At 54.8% G+C, this 19,902-nt stretch overlaps 1 protein-coding gene across 4 annotated transcripts in view; it reads left to right on the top strand.

Annotated features, from left to right (window-relative positions):
* The window catches only part of GRIK3 (glutamate ionotropic receptor kainate type subunit 3), a 230,776-nt gene that overhangs the window by 143,650 nt on the left and 67,224 nt on the right, over positions 1–19,902 (top strand). For all 4 annotated transcript variants that reach the window (XM_045476763.1, XM_045476760.1, XM_045476761.1 and 1 more), the window contains exons 3-5: positions 6,186–6,443; positions 13,741–13,922; positions 16,341–16,394. In XM_045476763.1, the coding sequence (XP_045332719.1) occupies positions 6,186–6,443; positions 13,741–13,922; positions 16,341–16,394 (494 nt within the window). The remainder of the gene's footprint in view (positions 1–6,185; positions 6,444–13,740; positions 13,923–16,340; positions 16,395–19,902) is intronic.

The raw sequence follows: 19,902 nt of genomic DNA, 5'->3' as shown, positions 1-19,902 counted from the left end.
CAATGGAATTTGAACGAGCAATAAAAAAAAAAAAAGAAAACATTTTTTCCTACACAAAACATCATGGATGAGTCTCGCAGATATAACGTTGAGTGAATGAACAGTGGTCCCCTCTGGGGGAGGGAGGAGTATGAAGCGTGTGTTCTGGAAAAGGGAAGAGATAACCTTCTTAGGTGTTGGAAATGTTTTATATTTTGATCCAGGCAGTAGTTACATGAGTGCAGTTACATGTAAAATTTCATAGGAGTCTGTGTCTTGACTCTACACTTTGCTGTATTATGCTATATCTCAATAAAATTTTTTTTTTAATTTTTTAACATTTATTTATCATTGAGAGACAGAGAGACACGGAGTGTGAGTGGGGAGGGTCAGAGAGAGAGGGAGACAAAGCATCCAAAACAGGCTCCAGGCTCCGAGCTGTCGGCACAGAGCCCGACGTGGGGCTTGAGCTCACAAACTGCGAGATCGTGACCTGAGCCGAAGTCGGTCGCTTAACCAACTGAGCCACCCAGGCGCCCCTCAATAAAAACATTTTTGAAGAGGACCCTCTCTGCCATCACTTTCCCTTAATGCCCCTCCAACAATGTACCTAAGATAGACCCCTGCTGTGGTTGGAACCACCCCTGTCTGACCCTGAGGGCATTTCTGCGGTTGGACTGTGCTCCCCTTTAGTCACTCTCCATTCCTCAGGGAACCCCTGATTTCCGTGATCTTTATCTTTTCTTTTGATCTTTGGTTTTCAAAAAGGTAGTCCTCAGGAGCATCGTTAGGACTCTTCTGGGGGATGACCTTGGGCTTCATTCTAACTCATCCATTGGTAATGATAAACTCTGCCATCACAGCTGGATCCAGCCACCTTGGGCCCCGCGGGGTGAGCGGGCGCAGAGGCTCGGAGCCTGGCATTGTGTGCCCGCCAGCTCTGTTTGAATTAGTCCTTCCCTCCACATGAGGCCCAAGAGGCCTTTTCCCCATTAAGAGGGACTTTCACGTATTGTCTTTATTTTTAAATGTTTTGTGGAAAATTAAAAGATGAGTGACTGCCAAACGGTGCCCGAGCCAGCAGCCCAGAGAGCGCCTGTGTTTTCTTCCAAGCCTGACCGGAGCGGGCCTGGAATCGACCCAGCACTCCCCAGGCTCCTCTGCCGTCACTTATTCTCTGGGCTGCTCAATTCCTTTTAAGACACAAATTGATTGGGATAATTTGTGCTATAACTACAATTGCCATGGAAAGAGGGGGAGGGGGGCTGCATTCAGGCTGTGGACTCCCGCAATGACTGTGAACCACTGAGTTACTGTAAAATGACCAGAAAATGGATTCCAAATTGAAGCTACAAATAATGTAATTACTACAGTGGGTGCTCAGGGCTGCCAGAACAAGAGTTGGCTGCTGCCCTGGAAACATCTGGGGATAAAGCTGCTGCCGCTGCCGCTGCTGTAACCCCTGCCCTGGTCCCTCGGGGGCAGCAGTGCTCTTCCAGGCTGGAAGATCCTCAGAAGCTGAAAGGAACGTGGAGAGGACAGAAAAAGGGATGCGGAGAGAGGCCAAAGAGAAGAAATGGGTGAAAGGCAGAACTGATGCTTACTGCCACCCAGCAGTGACATGTAATCACCGCATCTCTGGCAGGATGGAACCCCGTATAGCCATTGTCTTCCTATCGCCACCATTGTCACCACTACAGATGCCAGTGCGCCGTCACCACAATGACTATGATCACCATCAGTGAAACAGTGGTTTCACCTCCATTCTTGACGTCATCAGCACCTGCCATCACCACCAATCACTGCCAGACAGCAACATCTTCATCAGCACCAATGTCATCAGTGCCCACATCATCGCCATCATTCCTACCATCGTCACGGTCATGATGTTGACATCTTCGTCAGCACCGATCTCATCAGAATTGTTATCACCTCCATTCGCACCCTTGACAACATCACCACCCCTACTGTCATCCTTCTCCTCATCTTCATCCCTGTCGTGGTGTCAGCATCTTCGTCATCGCCAGTCTTGTCAATACCAACATCATCACCACAATTCCTGTCATCACCGTCATATTGTCATCACCTCCTCTCTCAGCAACACTTGTATCACCGTCATTATTCCTACCATCGTCATCACCATTACTGCCACAGCACTAGCATTTTTATCATCATCAATCCTGTCATCATCCTCTCACCATCATGTGACAATATCAACATTATCATCCTTTCCATCTTCGCCACTGCCATCGCCACGATCATCAACAGCCACACAGTATGGTCTCACCATCACAACTCTCATTGCTATTACCTTTATCATTGTCTTCACAATTGATGTCGAAATCAGAATCCCCTCCTTCAAGATTGCTCTTTTTTTAATTTAACTTTTTTTTTTAATATCGCTCTTCTAATCCTCTGCAGAATCATAAGAGAGCAGAGGAACAGCATGAATGAGCAGTGAGTGTATAGGACGGAGCATGGCCTCCTTGGGGCGAAAGCCCTTTTCAAAAGGAGAGCTTCTTGAAATTGGACACCAGCAAACCCGGGTTCCTGTTTTTGAAGCATTTATTATCCCTGGGGTTAATCTCACACAGAGCACCGCCCAAGGTCTCTTGACTGTAGGGTGGGAACAGCAGGGAACAGCAGTGCTTCCCCAACTTGGTCCCCAGTCCTACAACTGGGGGGGGGGGGGGCGGGGCGGGTACTGGGAAGGTGCCACGTGCCCCACTGGGCATCTTTTCCTGCACCTGGCATTGGCCATGAGGAGCCCTGATCACCCAGGAGATGTTCTCTGTGCTGGCCCTGCTGCTTCCCATCCAAGGCTGCCCTGTCCCACGTTCCAGGTGGTTCCAGCAGACTCCTGACAATAACTGGCTCACCGCCCCCCCCCCCCCCCCCCCCCCGCAGAGTGCTGTATCTTTCACCTGGGCCATAAGTGGCATTCTCCAGTGTTCCTGAAGGAAATACAAATCTCAGGGGAATAAGTACTTTATATAATACATCCCGGTCCCAGGAGGGCAGAGAAGGGAGTGGATGTTCATGAAGAGGAAAAAGTACCCTGAAGACCACCCATTCTGATCAATTCAAAACCTCCCTAAGGATGGATGCCTGGCTGGTTCAGTCGCTAGAACATGCAACTCTCGATCTCAGGGTTGTGAATTCATGCCCCACATGGAGTGTGGAGCCTACTTCAAAAAACAAAAACAAAAAAAAACCCACGCCCTGTATCTTTGGATCCATTGGTACCACCCTTAGCCCAGGCAAGAGGCCCCTTTCTCTGGGTCCCTGGGTCTGTGCTTTGGAGGGGCTGCCCTCACCCCCCTCTGGTCAGTGTCTCCTTCCAGAACAAAAGGTTAGTGGGACCAAGCGCACTTGCCTGCCAGAAGCCTGTGCCCTGCCCTTCTAGTCCTAGAAGTATCTAGAACGCTGAATTTCCTACCCACTTGGTCCTGAGCCCATGTCCAGGCCTGCATGAGCCTCTTCCTGGGGCTGTCCTCCAGAGGGACAGCCATACTGCCACGGTCACACACCTGGGCCCTTTCCAGGGGTGAGCAAAGGGCAGCTGTTTGCACAGATGTGGACGGAGCTTGGACATGGGAGCGGGGTGTGCACGTGGAGAGTGCAGGACCCCTTATGGTTCACGGTGGAGCCGACAATAAAAGAGAAGGGGCAGGGTGGGAGCTGCGCCTGCTTTCCCCACATCCCTGCCTATGGGAAGTCTCCATTCTCACTTGACTTTCCAGGTTGTTATGAAGGTGTATTTGTCAAGGTAGGAGGAAAGGGTGTGTTTTATGTGACAGTTTGTTAGCTTGACTGACATACAGCATTTAAATATTTGGCCACATAGTATGTGGACCTCCATTTGTACTCTCGTCTGGGGCTCTGCAAAGCCCAGGGGTGGCCTGAGCACAGTAGGTCATTCCCAGAGGCCCTTGGGGCAGCCAGGACATGTCTGAGCCCCCTGTGCACCGATGCTCAGGCGCTGTGTCTCGCCTCCCGCATGTACCACATGTTCATACGCGTGCATGCAGTATCGGTCCTGTGGCTGCAGGCTTGGTGATGCTCTAGTGATGGATTGGTTAGGGCTCCTCTGGTTCCAAGTGACAGAAAACCAAATCCTAAGTGGCTGGAGCAAGAAGAGAGCGTGTTGGTTCATATAACCAAAGCCCAAGATTCCACTTGATCAGGGGCTCTTATTTCGTCCTCTCTGGCTCTGCTCACCACCACTGATGACTCTGTCCCCAGATAAGCACTGTACTTGCTTTGTGAGCACAGGGTGGCTGCTGCACCTCCAGATCTTACCGCCCCCCCCCCCCCGCCTCTCCGCCCAACCATGTCCCATTGCAGGAGAGTGCTCCCTTCTCAGCGTGAGGTCTCATGGCATCCCATTAGCTCTGACTGGTCACATGACCATTAAAACCAACGACTGTGGCCTGAAGGAGGCCAGTGTCTAAGGCACTTGCCTTAACCCTCGTGGCTTGGGAGTGGAAAAGGCCGTGGAGCCCAAAGAAAAATCAGAGACAGTTGCCAGAAGAAAGGGCAATGGCTCCTGGGGAGCCCTCTCCCTGACTGCCCCTGACAGTTCCCACTGTAGGGATCTTTTAGAGACAATCCCTACATCAGCCTATGCCCCCTTTTGAGCCTGCAGCTGCCCTGAAGCTGCTCATTTAAGGCTCTGCTGTGCCCACCAATGTTTGCCCTCCCCAGAAGCATCGGCCGTCTGGCCTGCCTGAGCTCTTGGCCCCCCGCCCAAGAAAGCAAACTGTTTGAAGGCAAGGATTCAACACACATTCACTCAGCAGATGCTGGGAAGCACGTACTCAGACCAAGTACTGTGTTCAGCACTGTTTAGGTACTATGAAGGTACGGTTTATTGTTGAGACAGCGGTGAACAACACAGATCAAGCCCTTGCTGCCTTGTGCTTACATTCTGGTGGGAGGAGAAAGTCAACAAATGAGTGAGACTTCTGGTGGTCATTTACTAAGGAAAGAAACAAAGCAGGGTATGGGGTTTAGGGACCATGGCTGAATGGGGACTCGTATTACAGGTTTGGCAAGTGATGCTTCTTTAATAAGGCCACACAGATGGAAAGACCTGAGGGGGGGTGAGGGGAAGTCCTATGGATATCTGAAAGAAGAACACTGCAGCCAGAAAGGACAGCAAGTGCAAAGGCCCTGAGGCAGGAGTGTGTTTGGCGTGTCTGAGGAACATCACGGAAGCCAGTGGGGCTTGAGTGTTGTGAGGGAGGAAGAGAAGGATGGGAGATGAAGTCAGGAAAGCGGGGGTGGTAATGGGGACCGGGGTGGGTCAGGGATGGGGAGGAAGTGTAGCAAGCAGGCCCTCATCAGTCACTGGAAGGACTTTGGCTTTAGACTGGGTGAAACTAGAGCTTTTGGACTCAAAGAGCGACATAAACACCTTAGGTTGTGAGAGGAAGGAAGGCAGGGCGGGCCCCTGAGGAGGCTGGGGCCGGGAGGAGGCTCCTGCAGTAACCCAAGCCGAAGCAGATAGTGGCAGTGGTGAGAGGCTGTCAGATTCTGAAACATCCCCATGGTGCAGCCACAAGATCGGGATGAACTGGGATGTGGGATAGGAGAGAGCAACGGGAGTTGGTGCAAAACCAGGGTTCGGGCCATAAGGCACTGGGGTGGTGGAGCTGGGAGGCTGGGAGGGGAGGAGGAGTCGCGTTTGGGACACGTCAGGTCTGAGGTGCATCTTGGACACTCACGTGGCCGTGTGCAGGGAGAGGTGAGACGCGCACGTTTGGACTTCGGGGAACAGGCTGGGGCTGGAGGCTTAACAGCCCCCAGCGGGGAGGGGTTTCGTCCTACCTGTTTCTCAGCCTTCGCCCACCCCCCAGAACAGGACCAGGTATGGAGCTGGGGGTGCCCAACAGAGTGACGATAACGTCAAAAGGAATCACCATCTCTGTGTCACAAGCCGTGCTGAGGGTCTTGTGCGCGTGATCTCGCCCCGCCTTCCTGTGATGCCCTGAGCCCGGGCGATTGCAACCCCGGCTTCCAGATGAGGAGACAGGTTCAGAGAGAGCCTCGGTCATCCGCCCTCGAGGGCTCCAGCGTGTTCGTGGGATCGTCAAAATCCCTGCGTCCCCATGCCCGCAGCCCCCCACCCCACCACCCTCCGCAGCCTGACGAGGCCCGGCACTGACCCCTGCTCCCTGTCTCCCCTCCTCCCTCCACCGCAGCCTGTGACCAGCTGGCGCTGGGGGTGGTGGCCATCTTCGGGCCGTCACAGGGCTCCTGCACCAACGCAGTCCAGTCCATCTGCAATGCCCTGGAGGTGCCCCACATTCAGCTACGCTGGAAGCACCACCCACTGGACAACAAGGACACCTTCTACGTGAACCTCTACCCCGACTACGCCTCTCTCAGCCACGCCATCCTCGACCTGGTCCAGTACCTCAAGTGGCGATCGGCCACCGTGGTCTATGACGACAGTACAGGTGGGTAGCCGGGCCCGGCTGGGCTGAGGGCAGGGAGGGAGGCGGGCAGAGCCCCAGGGTCAGGCTCTTGTCTGCTCGCCCAACTCAGCTGTCCCCGGAGAAGGATCCACACTCACACCTAAGCCTTATCTAGTCACCCGGACACTCCCCCCTGCACTCCCCCCACAGTCTCGGGCTCACCAGCCACACTCCCACCTTCCCCACGCTCCTGCCTCCACCCCTGCAGCCTGCTCAGGTCTGCGCTCAGCAGCCACCAACCAGCTGCACTCACCCCTGCCCAGCCATGCCCGACCTGCCGCGCGCTAACGGCTCACATTCCTGCCTGCAGCAAACATACCCGGCTCGGGACTCGGACCGGCCCGTGCGTGCGTGCCGGCTCTGACGCTCGCTAGCTGTTCCGCTTCCTCTTTCATTCCAAAGACTTGAGTCCCGAGACATTTCTTAGCCTGGCCTCTTAAGAGAGAGTGACCTTGGCAAGTCACTTAACCCATCTGGCCCTTCTCTGCCCACGTGTCAAGTCGAGAGCTATCGCATCCAGCCTGGAAAGAGCCCTCCAGCTCTCTGCTGCCTGTGATTCTATGTCAGCTCTTGATTACCTCCTAATGGGGTGTGGGAATCATAGGGAGAGAATCCCTCAGAAAAGCTGTCTATTTAACTCGGGATTCTACGAGCATCTGTTGAGTCCCTGCTATGCCCAAAGTACCAGACAGGAGATCCTGGAGGGCAGGGCACCCCACCCCGGTTCAGTGCCCCCAGCATGAGGCGTCTGCCTTTAAGGGGCACTGGCACCTGGCTCCGGGTCCCCGCCAATGTTTTGGGCAGCCCTGTAAACGATCGGTCTTAGCACACTGCTGGGAATGACAGTGTGGCTTCGAGCCTGCTTCCTTGTCCGGACATGAGCCTTGCGTGCCTCCGGGGCTTAGCACAGGGCCTGGTACAACATAAAAGTTTTTAAGTGCTTGTTGAACTGAACTGAACTAAATCGAATTGAAAAACCAAGAGGAAATAAGTTATAATTAAATTTTGCAGGAAGAGAGTACCGGGCACCGGTAAGGAAGAAGAATGAGGATGTGGTGACCCCATCTTCTTTCGAGGAGTTAATCATATCATAGGGGCATGAGTCCGTACCCAGAGGTCATTGGTCATTCCAGGCCATCAGAGCTAAGAATCTGGCGACAGGTACATACAGTCAGCGCCAAGGCCCCTGGGGAGAGGAGGCCCTGTGGCCTTGGCTAATCTGTGCTGACTTACTAGAGAAAGGGAGACGTGAGCTAGGCCTTGAGGGCGGATGGACGGGGAGAGCAGTCGCGAGGGCAATCACAGGAGGCGGGGGCAGCACCAGCAAAAATGAGGAGGCGGGACGTGCACCGCAGCTTTCTCGAGAGCAGGGCCTGGCTGGGGGAGAAGATTCGCGTTTGGAGGGTGGGAGGAAAAGGTCAGATAAACAGAGCATATCAGGCTGTGCCAGGTCTCTGCTGTCTAGCTTCAGAGTTCAGACTTTATCTTGGAAGCAGCCAAGACCCCGTTGAGCGTTGTAGCGCAAAGAGGTAGAATAATGAAAGCAGAGTTTTAGAAGGTGGCTGTGACGGCCATGCTCAGGGAGGATTGCAGGGAGAGCCCGGAACAAGAAGGCAAGCAGAGGTGGCCGGATCGATCCAGGCAGGAACAAAGGAGGCCTGGATTCGAGGGGCTGCTTGGAAGAGAGCTTGGGGCCGGTGGGGGAAGGGAAGAACTGGATGTGAACGGAGTGACGTTGAAAAGGTGTAGCTGGAGTGTCACGGACGCAGAGCAGTCAGAGCAGCCTAGGTGAGTTCAACTTGATTTTCAGTTTGGTTCCATTCAGCTTAACAAACATCTCAAAACGTGGGGGAGTCCGTGGCGTAGCTGGTTCGGTCAAGAACACAGTGGGTACTAGGGGTTCGGTCAAAGAATGATCTGACTTTGATGATGACTAGTGGGTGGTAAGAGGTATGTTCCCAGAGTCAGGATATTTCAAAACGTCAGCTTGCGGGTCATCAAAGCCCCAGAGTGGGAAGCACTTAAGAGCAGGGTTTGGCTATATCTGCTCTGGGGGCTTTGTGCTTTCCGATGTCTTGGCTGGAGTAACAGACAACTCAACTCAAACTGACTCAAGCCATAAGCACTTCGTTCGTTATCTGACTGACAGGAGGTCTAGAGATGGGCCGGTTTAACAGCTCAACAGAGTCAGGACGCTGGGTCAGTATCCCTGCAGTTCTCCTCGCTTTCCCTCTCATAGTCACAAGAGGGCTGCCGCAGCTCCTGCCATCACATCCTCATGTGATGATACCCCAGGAAGTAGAAGGAAAGAGGTAGGAGCCAACGGGATTTTTCTTAATGTGAATCATGCCTCTTACCAAGAAGGAAAATCTGTCTCAGAACCTTCCAACAGACCATCTGTCCAGCTCGCTGAGTCTGTGCCTACTACCCTAAGCATGTTCAAATAGGAAACAGATTGCCACTAACTGGCTCTTTTTTTTTTTTTTTAATGTTTATTTATCTTTGAGAGAGAGAGAGGGAGCATGAGTGGCAGAGAGGGAGAGGAGCAGAAGGGATCTGAATCAGGCTCTGTGCTGTCAGCACAGAGCCTGATGCGGGGCTCAAACTCACAAACTGTGAGATCATGACCTGGGCTGAAATTGGACGCTTAACCTACTGAGCCACCCAGGCGCCCCAGCCACTGACCGGCTCTTAACCAATCACCAGTCACCTCTTGGGACTGGCACACTGCCCCCTGAACAAAATCATGGCTCTCTTCGCCCACCTAGAAGGGGGCACGGTGCACCAGTTTCTACAATATTTCTACAATAACACTGTGTAAGAAACCGCCCCCAAAACGGAGCGGCTTAACACAGTATTTGTTTAGATCACGAGTCTTCAGGGTCAGTGGTTGGCTGAGTTAGCTAGGCGGTCGTGCTCGTCTCAGCTGGATCACTCGCATGCCTGCGGGTCATTTGGCGGTCGGTTGATGTAAACCGGCCTTGGCGGAGATGACAGGGGCAACGGGCCCCTCCTCCACCAGCAGGCTAGCCCAGACATGTCATGACGGTGGCAGAGACGCAAGAGACCAAACCCAGCGTGCAGTTCCATTTCGAGCGGCTGGTGTCCAATGCTTGCTAATACCCCGTTGGCCAACACAGGTTACATGGTTGGGTCCAGTGTCATTAGTGGGGCAGGTCACCTGCCCACAGTTGGAGGTCGCTGCAAAGTTACGTGGCCAGAGGTGTGCCTCTAGGGAGGGGTGAAGAACCAGGGTCACCAATGCAATCTACTGTAGGGAGAACTCTTTTTTTTTTTTTTTTAATGTTTATTTATTTTTGAGAGAGAGACAGAGAGACAGAGCATGAGCGGGGGAGGGTCAGAGAGAGGGAGACACAGAATCCGAAACAGGCTCCAGGCTCCGAGCTGTCAGCACAGAGCCCGACGCGGGGCTCGAACTCACGGACCGCGAGATCATGACCTCAACCGAAGTCGGCCGCCTAACTGACTGAGCCACCCAGGCGCCCCTAATGTTTATTTATTTTTGAGAGAGAGACAGAGAGACAGAGCATGAGCAGGGGAGAGGCAGAGAGAGGGAGACAGAGAATCCGAAGCAGGCTCCAGGCTCTGAGCTGTCAGCACAGAACCTGATGCGGGGCTCGAACTCGCAAACCATGCGATCATGACCTGAGCCGAAGTTGAGCGCTCAACCGACTGAGCCACCCAGGCTCCCTAAGGGAGAATACTTTTTAAATGTACCCGGGGACCCCACAGATGCGGATGACCAACTGATGACGCAGGGAGGTCAATGCCATTGAGAGAAGAGTTCTTACAGTTGCCTAGAAGCGGGAGGGGGCACGTCGTGGCACACAGAGCCTCATGGAGAAGCACCGGGATCCGTCAGCAGGCAGGGGCAAGCGGAAAGCATGGGCACGAGCCTTTTTTACTCCGGAGACTTTAATTATCTTATTACCCTAATGTAGCCTATAGTACGACAGGTGGGATTTGTTAGGCGGAGACATCCTCTGTGGGGCAGGAAGCAAAACACAGATGTTGGGGGTTATAATGTGAGCCTCGTGTACTCAGAAACAGAGGGAGAGTAGGAACATAGACAAGTGCGGCCATTAGTTTGGCGCACGATTTCGGGATGCCAGATCCTCAGTTACAGAATATTCAAGAGTGATTATTACAGGAGCCAACAGGGTTGGCCCGTGACCTTTGACAGGTGGTCGCCTTCACAACCTGATCTGCACCCAGAGACAAACTGGTGTTGAGAATGAAAGGAAGGGTCTCGGGGGGCGCCTGGGTGGCTCAGTCGGTTAAGCGGCCGACTTCAGCTCGGGTCATGATCTCGCGGTCCGTGAGTTCAAGCCCCGCTTCAGGCTCTGTGCTGACAGCTCAGAGCCTGGAGCCTGTTTCATATTCTGTGTCTCCCTCTCTCTGACCCTCCCCCGTTCATGCTCTGTCTCTCTCTGTCTCAAAAATAAATAAACGTTTAAAAAAAAAATTTAATAAAAAAAAAAAAAAAAAGAAAGGAAGGGTCTCGGAAAAACCTGGGGTGGAGGGAAGGGCCCCACTGTAGGAGCCAGCCAACAGGTTGAGTCTCAAATCTTGATCCCGTTGCTAGCATGCTGCGAAACCTTGGCAGACCATGTGACCTCTGTGAGCCTCAGTTTCTCCGTCTGTAACGTTGGGAAGAAAAGTCTCTATTCTACATGCCTTCTAGGACAGGGAGATGGTTAAATAGGGTAATGAATATGCAGAAGTGCTTTGTAAGTGAAAAGCATGAGTCCAACAACCATGATTCACTGCAGATATTTTGAGAGAGATTGATTAGGGAGGCAGCCAGGAAGAAAAGCTCATCTCGGGCAAGCCAAGAGCCTCATCCTCTGTTGTGGGGGGCGCTGAGACGAGCCTCTGGTCTCCTTTGGGAATACGCTGATGAGAAGGAGGTCTGACATTTGCTGCTGGAGAATGTGGGTCACTGTGTATTACACGGGGCAATGCACTTCGCTGACAGGTAGACCCTGGTGGCCTCTGCTCCAGCATGCAGGCTGTCCCCGTCCTCATGTCCTGGATCCCCAAAGCCCACGTGCCTGCCTACCGAAGCTGGGCATGACTCTGAACACCGAGCGAGCGGGCGCAAAGTGAAAACTCCGAGCCTTGCAGGGTAACAGGTGTGAGCGGGCAGCGGCATTCACCCAAACTGAGAATTTCTGGGTTTAGTTGGGGGGGGGAGGGTAAGGCTGGGTGTGTGTTCCAGAGGGGCTCGAGGCCCCTCCCTTTTCTGCGAGGGTCGACTGATACCCTTGTTCCTGTGCCCCATCAAGTTTAGGAAGCACTGTGACCCCTGTTTGATCCAGATCATTCCAGGATGCCAGAGCCCTCTGCCAGCCCATGCACCTGGGTCTGAGGCCTTCCAGGAGACCGGGGGGTTCCTGATGACCGTGGCCATGGCAACGCTTGTTTGGTCCTGGTGACCAGCCGTCAGGAATGGAAAGGAGAGGCTGACCAGATCTAGGCATTTGTATCAGAAATGCATTTGGAAACCCAGATGCTCTGTTGGAAGGCTCTCAAAGTAGGCTGTCTGTGTGTGGGGACTCTGTCCAGACAAGGGACACTGAAATAGTTGATTGCAAACTCTAATCCAGAGAAAACTAGCTTAAGCAAAAACAAACAAACAAACAAAAACGGAGGAGTGGATTTTGTTGGCTGTGTTTACTGGAGAGTTCAGGAGTAATTTTAGCTTCAGGTACTATTTGATCCAGAGGCTCAAATGGGTATCATTAGGACTTACTTGTCCTGACTTTTGTGGTTTTGGAATCCTTCTCAGGTTCTGTGTGGTGATGCCCAGAGTTACTTCCTCCCTCTTTGGAGTGAAGTGGAAAAGGGGCGGTAGCTCTTACCAGTGGCTGAGGCACCATTTCTGGAAGTCTTCTGATAGGACCAGCTCGTGTCACATACCCATCTCTAAGCCCGTACCTATGCCTGGAGGAATGTGTGTGCTGATTGGCCAGGCTGGGGCCGCATGCTGTGCCCCTAGAGCTGGGGGTAGATCCCTCCTGAGTCATGTGGTGCGAGCATGGAGGTGGAGTTGCTCCCCAGAGGAGAACCCGAGTACTGTCGAGGGGGAATGGCCTGTAGCCGGTGGACAGCACAATTAGGACACAGATGCTAAGCCCTGACTGTGGGCGGGGAGCCTAGTGGGCAGGAGGGGATGGCCCACTTGGGACCCTGGCCCCTGCTGACTCAGCCCCTCCCTGCAGTGGGGAGAGGTACGGAGGGCAGCAAGCAGGCTTGCTCCCAGGCTAAACAGAGGGGAGTCAGCAAGAACGGACCTTGAAATAGCTACGGAAATGAACTTAATTAGACCTAAGTAAGCCATTTGTCTCCAGGAAGTGACATTCAGTTTTCCCTGAAAGTCCCCAGATTAAGTGGTTTCGCAAAATGCCAAGGTGGAGGATAGATTTTTCAGTGTGGGGAGAAAAAAAAAAAAACAAAAAAAACAGTAAGTCAGTTCAATTACGGAAATTTGCATTGAGCACCACCTAAGCGCCAGGCCCTGTGCTTGAGGCTTCGGGGACCCAGGGTAGGGGGTGAGACGAGGTGCTGAGGGCGAGGCCATCGGGTTGGAGGAGGGGGTGTTTTGTTTGGACAGAGCAGTAGGGGTAGGCTTCACGGAGGAAGCGATTCCATTGAGCCTGGAAAAAATGGGTCGGGTTTACTGAGGTAGCCTGTCCTTGGGTTGGGGGACACAAATACCACGTGGGCTTATACAGTCCCAACAGTAGTTGGTACAGAGGAGCCTGGAGCCTCCACTCGTGCCACATCCTGGAGGCAGGTCCCACGTTTCTCAGTGTGGCAGGTGGGGTGATGAAGAGGGGTGGCCTCGGGTCTGGGCTCCGTAAATCTGTGTACCCCCTTCTAGTTTAGAGGGGAGCGGGTAGGTATGGTCAGTGGGGACTTGCTGTCTCTCTGTGCCTACTTTTGGATCTGCACGTGTTGTATGTGTTTCTGTGTCTGCACACGCCCTTATTTACATATGTGAATAAGCCCAGGCGTATGTCCGTATCAAAGTACGCATGTCCATGTAAACATGTGTTTGCGTGTGCACAGCCCGGTGCCTGTGTCCGGACACATAACTGAGTCTGTGCACACGCACGTATCTCTGTGGGCCACGCGTCCACATCTGTGTGTGTCTCCAGACCTGTGGCCGCAGGCGTGTGTGGACACCCGAGATGCCCCCAGCTGTGTATACCTGTGTGCACACATGTGTCTTTTGCACCCCGGGGCCTCCCAGGGCTCATCCGACTGCAGGAGCTCATCATGGCCCCATCGAGGTACAACATTCGCCTGAAGATCCGCCAGCTCCCCCTTGACTCCGATGACTCACGCCCCCTACTCAAGGAGATGAAGCGGGGCCGTGAATTCCGCATCATCTTCGACTGCAGCCACACCATGGCCGCCCAGATCCTGAAGCAGGTGCGTGAACGTGGGCCAGCCGGAGGGATGGAAGGCATGGTCGGGATCTGCCTGCCACGTCCCCCCGCCTTCCCTTTCCCACACTCGGGCGTGACGCCGGCCAGAGTTCAGCTGGACCCCAGCTCCGCTTCTTTCTGGCGATGGGAACCGGCCTCTGCGAGCCCGTTCGAGCAGCAGCAAAATGGACGCAGTGCGGTCTTTAAGCTCTGGCTTGGTGTGAGGATGGAATGAGACCAGGGTTGAGCCGAGCCTGGCACCCGGAGGGTGCTGTGAGAATGCTAGCTTCGGTGCCATCACTGCAGGTGGGGGTCAGGGGGTGCCGCGCAGGGCCCGAAGCCACACAGGACAGAACATTTCAGGAGGCACGGAGAGGCCGCGGGGTCGCGGGAAGAGCCCCAGGGGTGCCTCACCGCCTCTTCCGTGATGAGTTCCCCGTAGCCCACAGCACTTGGTGTTACTCTTCCTATTACTAGGTTTATTGAAGTTCCCCGCACCATCTGCTCCACTTTGCAGTGACAGTGGGGGAGGAAAGTGGCTCTCGGTCCTGGATGGGCCTCTGTTCCTTCCCAGACGCAGCCTGGCATGGCATGCTGGGAGCAAGGGCAGTGTCTGCCAGCTGCCTAAGAAATAAACAACGAAATCGCCTACAACCCCCTTGGAGGGTGCTGCAGCGGAAACCCAAAACACTCAAATTTGAGCCAGTGCTCTGTGTGAAAGGCGATTATATGGTCCCAGAAAGCGTCCCTGGTGATAGAAGGAGGCATTCCGTGGGGCTCTATACTCATGACCCTGCGAGAGGCAGGTGGGGGGTTGGGGGGAGACACGGAGTGCAGGGGGACGGGCGCTGAGCTGGGGACGGGGCGTTTTCAAGTCCGTGGGGGGGGGGGGGTTCCGGTCTCAGCCTCCAGTTGGGCCTTGCCAAGGGGGTGCCCAAGCCTCCTGGCCGCCTCTGTCCTCCCCCAGGCTCCCTCACACAGCGGGTAGATAGCTCGTTTGGGGGTTTGAATCTTGCTTCTGCCCTTGGGTGTTGTGCGCCCAAGAGCGAGGGACCCCAGGGTCGTCCCCTCCTCTGTCCGTGGAGCCAATGATCCCTACCTCAGCCGGTGACGGAGGATTCTGTTGAGACAAGGCAAGGAAAGAGTCTAGCCCAGGGTCCGGTGCACAGTCGGCACCCGGTGTGGGGCATCTTTAAAGTCACAATGGAGGAGACCCACACTCCCCAGAAGTCCCTTAACCCTCCTCCCGGGGCACCTGCCAGCGCTTCCTTCTATCACGGAGTAACAGAGACAGTCACGACCCCGGTTCGCCGAGTTACGATGTGCTGTGTCCATGTAGCCCCTCACTGCCACCCTGGGAGGTGGCAAGGATTATCACGCCCAGTTTACAGGTGAGGAAACTGAGGCTCAGGGGGAAAGGAATGGACCCAAGGTCATCCAGCCAGAAAGTCGAAATTTACTCCCCACGTAATTTACTCCCCACGAAATTTACTCCCATTTACTCTGCCTAACTTGAAAACATCCAGAATTAAAAGTGGAGATTTTGTGCTCAGCAGTTATACACTGCACCCCACAAAGGTAAATACATCCATTTACTGAAGCCTTTTCTGAGCCTTGAACCTGCTGAAGCAGGCTGTGAATCTCCAAGAGGGCGAGAGAATGAGTGACATTTTCCGAGTGGACTTGAGCCCGTGACATTTATTCCTCCGGAGCGCTTTGTGGGCCCAGAAGATCTTTGCAGAAAAATGCATTATGGTAATTATTGTAGATGATAGGTTTCTAATAAAATACATAAATGTGTACAATGCAGGCTTCATGATGGTACATGGTAATAATTCCAGCCGTGCGGGCTGCTTCGTGGTCAGCTGGACGAGGGAAGCCTGGCTGTCTCGGCCCCCCTGGGAGGCTCTCAGCCTGACCACAGCCTCTCCTCCTCAGGCCTGGCTGGAGGCTGGTGGGGGCTGGGCTTTCCCACACCTCTCTCTGGAGCCAGGACGGTGAGCTCCGCCGGGTGGAGTCAGGGCACTGGCAGAGGCGGTCTGGGGCTGATCCCGGCGGCATTTCTCTTAAGTGTGGCAGGCCCGGAGATGCTTACTGAAAAGCCAGACTACCGGGCCCAGCCCAGCCCTGCGGAATTCGGAATCTTTGCAGAGTAGGGCTCAAGATTCTGCGTTTTAATCTGTCCCAGGTGACTTTTCCCGAACACTCCCATGTGAAACCCTCCGCTGTCTACCAGCCGGTCGTTGTCGCTTTGGGGAGGTGGTCTCAGAGAACAGCCCCCTCCCTGCGAGGAGCCAGACCCTCCCAACCCCCACCCCCACCCCCCACCACCACTCCGTCCAGTCCTCACCACTGGAGTGGAAGTGGGGAGGCTGCTTCTCGGGCACTCCCTGCAAGTTGCTAATGTTCTGCTTTCCCGCAGGCCATGGCCATGGGCATGATGACGGAGTACTACCACTTTATCTTCACCACTCTGGTAACGTACCGCTGGGTCATGGCACGGGTCGGGGTGGGACCCCCTCGGAGCAAGGTCAGCCTGGTGGGGACAGTTGCTGCAGCTAGAGAAGATTCAGGCTGGCCTTGCTTCCTGAGGCTCTAGGTGTGGGCCCAGGCAGGGGCACAGGGATATGTTTGTGGCCCGCCCACTTTGAGAAGTGACATCGTGTTGTGACCGAGGGCAGTGAGTCTAGACCTGCCCATGCGACCACAAGCCCCTCTGATTACCAGCCACGGCCTTGACTCGGTTTCTTCATCTGCGAAATGGGCACGATCATGGCCTCTACCCCCGAGGATGGTGGCGAGGACTAAATGTGCTGATTAAGTAAAATGCTGAGAGCGCTGCCTGGTTCGTGCAAAGAGCTGCGGAAGTATTAGCTGTGCTTACTATGGTGACCCCGGCCTCCCAGCCCACACGCTTCGCCTCGAATGTCTCAGGCCTCACACAACAACAGGCATTGCTACTTTGGATTTCTGCAGCATCCCCGCCGAAGTCTCCCCACTCACTGTCAGCCGGCCCAGCCCACCTGCAGGCTCCCGATGGGTCCTGTCCAAACTCGGAGAACATTTAGGGCCATTTAAACCCATTAGGATAATTAGTTGTGGCCTGAAATCAGCAGAATGAAGAGATCCCCGTGCCAAAGGGGCACCAGCACCCAGCCGCCCTGCGTGGAGCCAGACGCCCTTGCACCTCCCGGGGGCCCTGGGGGGACTGTTCCATCCAGCCTTGTTCTGGGGCAAGTGACAGCGTGGCTAACCGTTCTGTCACTGAAACGAGCTTCTGCCATCTGCATCAGCCCGGCAGGCTTCTGTGTTCCTTCCTCCATCCGGGACCCATTTAACATTCCTTACCCAGCACCTGGGCTCCGCTGAGTATCTCCTGACGACTGGCACTGAGGCCCTGGCCTCAAGGAGCTCCCCTCCTGTGCGGTCTGCACCTCCGTGTCTCGGTCCTTCGGCAGGCTCGTGCCGTCACAGGCCTGGACAGATGGCCGTGGGGCACAGTGCAAGGAGACACCAGGTACGGAGGGGCCGGTGGCAGGTGGGAAATTCGAGGCAAGAAAGCAGATGCTTACATTGTTCTTGCAGGATCAGTAGGAGTTCACCAAGGAGAGAGGGGAAGGGGATGCCACACGAGAGAACAGCATAAGCACAAAAGGCAAGAGGCATGTTAGCGCTTCCCCGGATTGCTTGGGGCTGGCTCGCTCTGGCTGATTGCCAGACCCCGTTGTGTTCATCTCTTCGCAAATCCACGTTCAGCGATAGCACGTAGGTGGCTTGAAGTCAGCCATGGTGGAAGGAATATTCGTGCCACAGGAGTTGGCAAATACTACAAATGACGGTTTTTAGCCTCCCCTCCCCTGAGAGCTGGTTATTAAGCGTTTGCCAGCACGCCATTTCTTATTCCCCTCCCTGCACCCCCACATACCCTGTGCCCGTGGCAGAGCTCAGGGGCCACCCTGCACATTCTCTTGATCCAGAGCTCAGAACTGGGGACGTGCCAGGAGTCACGCTGGGAGAATGGGATCCTGGCAACTGGAGACCGAGATCAGGCACCTTCTCCCGCAAGTCCCTGCTGGATTTCTGCCCACCCAAGCTGACTTTTCCATGCCATGCTGTATGCTGGAAAGTCATTGCAGGCTGGAGGATGAGGCCACCAAGTCTCCCATGTTTTCACCTCTGTTTGGAGCCCAGAGCGAGGCAGAGGAGGATGGCTGGGAAAGTGTGGTGGGCACATTCCAGGGGCCCAAGGCCCTGTCCCCTGGCATGGCAGCCCCGTGCACCCCTTCCTGGGCTCCTGGGGTGTGGAGACCAACGTCCGGGCCCTTTGCCCTCTGGCCTGACTCCACCTTTCAGGCAACACTCTGGAGACAGCACCTCCATAGTGACCCCAGTTTCCTTACGTTTAATGCCATTGCCCTCCTGGGGGCAAGGCTAGAGGTCTTAGAGGGAGGCTCAGGGCAGGGAGTGCCCTGGGGTTTCCTCTGGCCCCAGACAGTGTCCACTTCTCTTTTTCATTTCCTTAATTCAAGCATCCGTTTACTCCCTTGTCCAGCAGCCACGTACCGATGCTCTCAAAGCCCCGCGGACTGAGCAGGGCACTTGGGTGGGAGACAGTGTGCAGAGGTGGACCCAACACAAAGCCCACCAGCTGGCAGGCTCCCTTCATGCACGTAAGGATCGAGCACTGCGACCCGTTCACCTGTACATCTCCGGTGCCCAGATAGTGCCTGGCCAGGCAGCAGGTGGCCATCAATGCCCGAATGAATGAATAACGACAGTACAACGTAGAAAGTAATCAGTCAAGTTACCAAGACCCTTGTCATAGCCACGGTGAAGACCGTGGACTCTGGGGCCAGCCTGCCTGACTTAGAAGTCGAGATTCTTCCGCTTCCCTGGGCAAGTTACTTCACCTCTCTGTGCCTCATCTTCCCATCCACAAAACGGCCACAGCAACCGCATCACCTCATGGCATTGTTACGCAGAGCATTGAGTATGTTGAGTGCCTGATGTTTAATTAAGTACTACGGAAGTGTTAAATTGCTCGTGTTTTCTCTGTATTCAGCATCGCCCATCTCATGCAAAATTCAGAACAACTCTCCAAGGGAGGAACGATGTCCCGATTTTACAGGAGAGTAGAAACCAAGGCTCAGAGCGGCCACTCGCGAGAAAGGGAGCGGAGCCTGGATCTTTACCAGCTGGGGGCTGTCTAGCTCCAAAGGTCCCTGTGGAGACCTGTCGCCCTGAAAACCCGCACAACGTCATGGCTGGCCTCTCCTGGCCGCACACGGCAGCCATGGTCCAGGCACGGTGGTCGACGCTAGCGAGGGGAAATGGGAGCCTCCACAAATCCCAGCCTTGCCCACACCTCACAGGTTCCAAAGCCCTTTCTCCACATCGCTGGTTTTCCTCTTTCCACGGCAGAGTTTTTGCTCCCCGTCGATGGATGGGCACACCTGGGACCGGAGAGGTTGAGTGGCTTGCCCAGAGTCTCACAGTGGATCGGTGGTGGAGGCCGTGGCTCCTGACTTCCGGTCTGGTGCACGGTCTCTCCAGCCCACTGCCCGTGCTCCCCGGGCCTCTCTGAGGAGCAGGGAGAGTGGATCTTTCCAGGGAGGAACCCTGCCGCGCAAAGAGTTCTGCAATTTGCAGCCGAGTAGGTGCGCGCGCGTGTATCAGGGGCTCTAACCAGCGTGTCTCCCCACTGCCCCCGGCCGCCTGCCTGCCAGGGCATCAGCCGTGTCCCTTGGGTCTCTCCGCTCCAGCCCACGTCCCGCTTCAGCTCCGGCTCCAGCCCCAGGATCGTCCTCCCGGCCCCGCTGGCTTCAGGGTCGGCCTCGTGATTCCGCCTCTTTGCTGCCCATTGCTCAGTCGAGGCTGCATCGGGGAGGGCAGTGGCATTTGCCATTTCTCTCCTTCCCCTTAGCAAACCCACGTCACCAACTCCTCGCCTCTGAAAAATTCTCCAAACTCGCTTCTTTCACGCA

Source organism: Leopardus geoffroyi, chromosome C1 (genome assembly GCF_018350155.1).
Source record: "Leopardus geoffroyi isolate Oge1 chromosome C1, O.geoffroyi_Oge1_pat1.0, whole genome shotgun sequence".
Lineage (NCBI taxonomy): Eukaryota > Metazoa > Chordata > Mammalia > Carnivora > Felidae > Leopardus > Leopardus geoffroyi.
The sequence above is the reverse complement of the archived record's forward strand: the minus strand, read 5'-3'. Positions and strand labels throughout refer to the sequence as shown.